The sequence below is a fragment of the Homarus americanus genome, unplaced genomic scaffold, assembly GCF_018991925.1.
Source record: "Homarus americanus isolate GMGI-L3 unplaced genomic scaffold, GMGI_Hamer_2.0 scaffold59495, whole genome shotgun sequence".
Taxonomy (NCBI): Eukaryota; Metazoa; Arthropoda; class Malacostraca; order Decapoda; family Nephropidae; genus Homarus; species Homarus americanus.
Genome location: NW_024732415.1, coordinates 2,959,776 through 2,967,275, shown reverse-complemented (window position 1 = coordinate 2,967,275; position 7,500 = coordinate 2,959,776). Strand labels below are relative to the sequence as shown.

The 7,500-nt window shown below is 41.5% G+C and overlaps 1 protein-coding gene across 1 annotated transcript in view; it reads right to left on the bottom strand.

Annotated features, from left to right (window-relative positions):
- LOC121868604 overlaps nucleotides 1–7,500 on the bottom strand; it is a 223,696-nt gene that overhangs the window by 68,910 nt on the left and 147,286 nt on the right. Inside the window, exons 5-6 of the mRNA XM_042369391.1 lie at nucleotides 5,032–5,174; nucleotides 2,539–2,622 (exon numbers count right to left, since the gene is read on the bottom strand). Of these exons, the coding sequence (XP_042225325.1) occupies nucleotides 2,539–2,622; nucleotides 5,032–5,174 (227 nt within the window). The remainder of the gene's footprint in view (nucleotides 1–2,538; nucleotides 2,623–5,031; nucleotides 5,175–7,500) is intronic.

Sequence of the window (7,500 nt, the reverse complement as noted above, 5' to 3'; positions counted from 1 at the left end):
CACTATGTGCCAAGAATCAAATTGGCTGGCGGATTATTACGTCAAAGGCCTTCGCCAATAAAACTGTTGACCACCAACCTCTTGACATGTAGAAAATGTTCACGCTGAAGCATATCCCCAGATGACGTCACAGCTTTGTAGGTCACGTGGGAGCTGGATGCTCGAGAAACAAGTTTGTATCAAGTCCGATAGCAGGTGTTATAACAGACATGATAAGGTCTTTGAATAAAAGTTTTCAAATTTTGTTTATTTATATCGTGATGGAACATGATACAAATTCAGCTTCTGTGCTTAGGTAGGTTGTCCAATGTGTTACGGAACTTAATAAAAATTGTATTTTCGTAAATCAAGTAATTAATGGTATCTTTGTGTTGGTCTTTGTGGCTCGTCTGTATTGTGAGAGCTTGTGGTGGTAAGTCAAGAATGTAAAATAAGTTTAAATTATATAAGTTACAAAGAGCTGTTACTTTTTCTGGTGCTATTGCCGAGAGTGAAGCCTTAATATTTGGACGCCTTTGACTCCATAATAACATACAAGCCGTAAACTAAAAATAGAATGACGTTTACATTATTCTTGTATTTTTTTCAATAATCAATATAGCGTAGCCTCACAATGTCCTTTGTGTCTGAATCCCACATTAAATCAATGAGTAGTTCAAGCTAGAGACTAAATGTGTCGTCATAGCTCACCACACCGACAGCTGCTCCTCTCCCCACCCAGACTATTGTCTCGCCTGCAAACAACAACGTGTCCAACCTTAGTCACCTGATCCTCTACAGTACAGTACATCCTCACCTCAGGTTGTGAGTTACCACACTGATACAGTATTGGTATAATGGCCAAACACTGACATCTGTCATTCTTACCTCCTACCCATACTCAAGCGATGGTGGCAGACTAGGCTTAGTTGTTAGGCTCTGGTACTGCACATGATCATGATCGTGTACTCAGTTCACATGCAGGATGAGTGTATCTGTGGTAACTTATAAAGTGATCTAACAGAAACGTCTGAGAGTTTCAACAGGGATAATATGGATGGTGTAATTTACACATGGATTTTTTTTCAGTCTCCAGTATTTGTGAACCTCCACCTTTTAAGTGTGACCAAGCAAACTCTGCTCTTTACCTCTCAAGTCGTTCTGGTTGGATTCTTTCTGCAAACGAGAGGCTGAAGCGTCAGTTAATCAGTTTTTTATTTCATCTAAAAGTTTTATGTCTTGTATTGATCACCTCTGTCTCCCGTACTTCAGTGTCCTTCCTTCCTTCCTCGTCTCATCACACATCAACCAACACAGCAGTACTGTGTCTCTGCATAAGACAACTTTGCTCGTAGACCATCGGGTTATTACCTCAGGCGACCAGGATAATTAATTTCTGAGAGTCTCCATCTATAGCCACTAGTGAAAGTAAACATGACAAACCACTTACATTAACATGGTACCCAAGTCTACATCCCGTCCAGCGTTCATTGACACCATAATGTGTGTAGAGAGTTCCTTGTCTGCCTCCACGTTGTTGGACGTAATGTAATTGGTTCCTAAACTTGTTTTATCAAAGGAATATGGAGATTCATTTTCCTTTATATCAACGTGTCGGTCACAAAGTCTGAAATAAATTTTTTTCCCATTTTCCTTTGTCTATTAAATGTGCCTCATAATACCATCCCCTGCCACATTACCCTTTGTTATATATTCTCGGTTATTATAACAGTAAATTACATAGACTCATACTGATCCATATTTTAGTATCACTATTTAGGTCACGTAACAACTTATCTCAACCTTCACATGACTCCTCCTGTGATGTTTCCCTTCATGGAGGAACACAAACATTGGTGGGTGTTATTAGTTACTTTATTATGTGCCAGACTCCAGCTGCTCAGTGCTAAGGCGTCTATTGTGATACTAAACCACACTTCTTATTACCACCATCCGTCGTCTTCACCTACAAGGAGGAGCCCAAACATCCTCTGTGTTAATAAGAGAGTTCCTCATATGTGTAGGTCTTCATCTGGTCACTACTAAGGCGGCTATTGTGGTCCCTGCAAGACCTCCCCCGCTGCTTATGTGTAGGTCTTCATCTGGTCACTACTAAGGCGGCTATTGTGGTCCCTATAAGACCTCCCCCGCTGCTTTGCCAATCTTCCAGGTAAACTAATCATCTATAACCAGATTGAAATGATCTTGTTTCCTATACTATGAAATTGTCAGTTTTAAATCCAGAGTGATATTGTTGTGTCTACCAGGAATTATGTGATAGTTTTGCTTTTATTTATTTATTTATTTATTTATTTATTTATTTTATAGTGGAGGTGGATGGGGTTGGATAGGTGATATTAGAAACTACTCACAAATTATGTTATTTTTCAAACTTTTTATCCGTATATGTAAAAAAAAAACCATATACTTTTACTACTTTTCAATTAATGATTTTGGTGTATAGATTTTTTGTGGGGAAGTTCAGGTAATAACAACATTTTGCTTTATAACTTTACCTGAGATATGACTCTGAATCCCGACCTTTAGACTAACACTCACCTGTTCCCCCGGCACGTGTAAGGAGAGCCCTGAGTCACCATCTCTGAGGGCGTTGCCGTACGGTGTGACGAACTCCGACCCAACCTGTAGGGGTGAAAATAACATACCTGTCAGATACACTTGGAGAAGACGTTTGATCATTAACATATTGATATAAGAAGGAAAATGATATTGGTTGACCTTGAACTGCCAGGAAACTTATAGGAAATTTTATATACTCCTCCCACATGATTGCTCCTTATTGCTGGTGTAGACTTCAGCCTCTCTCTCTCTCTCTCTCTCTCTCTCTCTCTCTCTCTCTCTCTCTCTCTCTCTCTCTCTCTCTCTCTCTCTCTCTCTCTCTCTCTCTCTCCTCCTCTCTCTCTCTCTCTCTCTCTCTCTCTCCTACCACCCACCTCTCAATCATACACTTACTTAGCTTTCACTTCACAGTATCTCAGTACACACATAAAACCCTGAACCGGTTTTATTCCTCATTGTCTACATCCAGTTCACCCAACATGTCACTCATTAACACGGGATCTTTTACGTTGTCTCTTCCTCTTGTCTCCAGAGTCCATGTTCTACCCCCCATATAATAATGTCGGCTCGTACGGTTCTCCTGTACATCTCCTTCTTTGTCTCTTTTAACGTGGTTCTCTCTTCTCTCCACACATTTTTAATATACCGAGTACCTCCTCTCTTTTCTCTACTCTGGGATTCAGTTTATTACCAAATGTTCCTCCTGCTGACGGTCCCACATCTAGGTATCTAAAACACCTCACGTCCATCATTGAATATATATTAAAATTTAGCATTATCGTATCGTGTCTCTCTTATATATTGTACTTACTTTTAATTACTTTACTTTTGTGTACCTTCACCCTCAGCCTTCTAAATCTTTTCAGTACCATTTGTATTTTGTCGTCTGAATAGTTCACTAAAGTGGTGTCATCTGTGAACAGCAGCTGACTCACTTCTTGTTTGTAGTCCATATCATTATTTACTAGACTTGTCCCCCCTCCTTCCTCCCATTAGTCCTTCTTCCTCCTCCCTTACTTCCTCATCCTTGACTTAATCCTACTTTCAGCGGTGACCAGTTTCTCTCTTGCTGAAAACTCAAACAAATGAATCACTCTTATTATAAAAGTTCTTCCTTCATTAATCACTATTTTCTGTTTAGTAAGTTTATTTATAGACGAGGAAATGTCAACAATAAATTTTTAATCTTCAGAAACATTTCACTTTTGATCGTAATGGTGGTGTGTACTTTTACAAATTTCCGACGGACGAGCTTTGGGAAGAGAGAGTTACTGTGAGCCGAGGCGATGGTCAGAGGCGCCAAGAAGAGTGGATCGTGAGAGTAAGAGTTTGGATAATTATTAAGACGGATCTAACAGGTGTCCAGTGTGTGAGTGTTGACCCGTGTGAGTGTTGACCAGTGTGAGTGTTGACCAGTGAGAGTGTTGACCAGTGTGAGTGTTGACCCGTGAGAGTGTTGACCCGTGTGAGTTTTGACCAGTGTGAGTGTTGACCCGTGTGAGTGTTGACCAGTGTGAGTGTTGACCAGTGAGAGTGTTGACCAGTGTGAGTGTTGACCCGTGAGAGTGTTGACCCGTGTGAGTGTTGACCAGTGTGAGTGTTGACCCGTGTGAGTGTTGACCAGTGTGAGTGTTGACCAGTGTGAGTGTTGACCAGTGTGAGTGTTGACCAGTTGCATAAGATTAAGCGAGGTGACAAAGTGTTGCTCAGTACCAGCAGTATACGTCAACCATTGTGTGTTGTGGATGTTGATCACCCAACACTATGAGCTAGGTTAATTGAGTGTCAACTAGACTGAGCACCACAAGAGTACCAGACGAAAGACAGACGCAAAAGAAAAATAAATATATAATAGTATTGAAATAGAAGAATTTGGTAAAGCAGGAGATATAGTGAGGAGAGGAGAAGTTAGGGATTATGTTGAAAGTAATCTTAGACTTCTCATCGCAGCACAGACCATCACTGCTTTGGAGATCTGAAAATAGATTGTAACAGGGAAAGTTGGAGCGAGATGATAGGAAGAAAATTTGAGTTTCTGTAAGGGACATGAAATCAAGTCCAACTGATTGTAAGTGCAACTGAATAGGGTCAAGGATTGGTTCTTCAGCAATGTAATTTTAAATAAGTAATAGTATGGTGTATTTTTACGGCATTGGTGTTGATGGTTGTTAGTTTGTTCGGGAGGAGGATGCCGTGATTAATGTGTCGCGAGTGACCATCTTCCATCTTTATATAGCCATCCAGTCTGCACACAACAGAACAGGTCAATTTTGATTTCTGAATGTTTTCTGAACCCAGGGGATATTTTCACTTATTATTAAGGTACCAGTGTGAGAGGGACCACTGTAGTACAGGTGTGTGGTCTTACATACCTGACTACCCTCCAGGAACCACTGTATTACAGGTGTGTGGTCTTACATACCTGACTACCCTCCAGGAACCACTGCAGTACAGGTGTGTGGTCTTACATACCTGACTACCCTCCAGGAACCACTGTAGTACAGGTGTGTGGCCGTCGTAGAGAGAGGGTCGGGGCTGACAGCCTATCTTGATCATCTCCGTGGGCTCGTATATCTCCCTCGCCCCCACCAACACCGGGGGTGCCAGCGGCTCTCCTGGGGGAAAACATAAACAAACCTTGAAAACTTCGGGGTTGAGGTAAATCTCTTAAAATTATCAGGTATTCATAAACATACACAAAAAGTTTTTGACGATAATTTTTACAGTGTTTCGAAAAATTAGTTTTGTTTGTACAAGATGCGGGGAAGATGTGTAACTAGAGATTTAACGTAATTCCTAAAACAATCAAGTATTTCTGGTAATTTCTGTGACTGGCAGCTAACCTAACTTAATCATTGATCATGATAATGGTTTCAGCAATTACTATTTTTTTTAATATTTCAGGATTTACGTGAAATCCCCAGTTACACATATTCCCTGTAATGCAGTGTATGTGGTTATTAGTATATGTACGTCGATACGCTAATCTACCTTGATATATGTATAGTTTGGTTGTTATAGTAATAAATGATGTCTTAAATGAAACAAAATCATTTGATCACATATGAACTAACTTCCATTGCGTTTTAAGGATAAATTAGACAATAATCCCTTTCCAACGTGACCTATACAGTATGTCTAAATAACACACCGACCATAGACAACGTCACACCCGTAACACACCGACTGGTGGGGGCGTCACATGGGGCCGTCACAGCAAGACAACACCAACAGTTAGAGAAATTGTTAAGTCCAGGGAGGTGGGAGAGCTAAGTATTGGAGAAGGTGACACATAATACACACTAGTGTTCATTGATTCTGCTTCAGTCTCTTACACTAATGATATTATAAAGTGTTTGGATAATAACCTGTACACAGTTAGAGTATCCCTGCACTTCACTAATGTCCCTGCCTCCCTACACAGAACCATCTTATTATTAAAGCTAAACCACTATGGTCTTCGAGGGTTAAAACTAACAAGTGCTTCACCTCCCAAACTCTTTTCTAATGAAGTCAAGATTTATATTGCGTTTTATTTTCAGTTGAATTGTTTATTTTCATTAATGCATCGGTTCTCTTGAAAAGCCGACATGTGGAATTTTCATTTATCACCGTCAAGTAAAGTAACAAAAAATATAATTAAGATATAATTGAAATTCGTCCTCTAACTCCCCCTTCTATTCATTCGCTATCAACCAGATTATACTCCATCCTATATATACATTAAAATCTAAATAAATGTGTTTATCAGTTCCTTTTCAACAGAGCTTAAACCCTAAAAAGGCTAAACTATATCAATATATTAATACTGTACAGATTATATTTGTAATTATCTCCCTAAATAAACTGTTTTTAATCTCTATTGATAACTTCACACGGACAGCTCTCGCAACACAACACAACACAGGGCAGCTCTCGCAACACAACACAACACAGGACAGCTCATAACACAACACAACATAGAGCAGCTCTCGCAACACAACACAACACACGGACAGCTCTCGCAACACAACACAACAGGGGCAGCTCTCGCAACACAACACAACACAAGGGCAGCTCTCGCAACACAACACAACACAGGGCAGCTCTCACGCAACACAACACAACACAGGGCAGCTCTCGCAACACAACACAACACAGGCTTGGCTCTCGCAACACAACAACACAGGGCAGCTCTCGCAACACAGCACAACACAGGGCAGCTCTCCGCAACACAACCCCACAACACAGGGGGCAGCTCTCGCAACACAACACAACACAGGCAGCTCTCGCAACACAACACAACACAGGGCAGCTCTCCATAACCCCACAACACAACACAGGGCAGCTCTCGCAACACAACACAACACAGGAGCAGCTCTCGCAACACAACACAACATAGAACAGCTCTCGCAACACAACACAACACACGGACAGCTCTCATAAGCACAACACAACATAGAACAGCTCTCGCAACACAACACAACACACGGACAGCTCTCTGCCCACAACACAACACAGGGCAGCTCAGCGCAACACAACACAACACAGGGCAGCTCTCCGCAACCCCACAACACAACCTGGGGCAGCTCTCACGCAACACAACCACAACATACAGAGAGCAGCTCTCGCAACACAACATAACACACGGACAGCTCTCATAACACAACACAACCTTACACAGACGTCTCGCAACACAACACAACCTGGGGGCAGCTCTCATAACACAACACAACACAAGGGCAGCTCTCGCAAGCACAACACAACACAGGGGCAGCTCGCAGCACAACACAACACAGGCAGCTCTCATAACACAACACAACACAAGACAGCTCTCGCAACACAACACACGGACAGCTCTCGCAACACAACACAACACAGGGCAGCTCTCGCAACACAACACCAAACGTTATTAAATATGTTTTACATGATCATTACTGCAACACATTAATCACTGGTGAC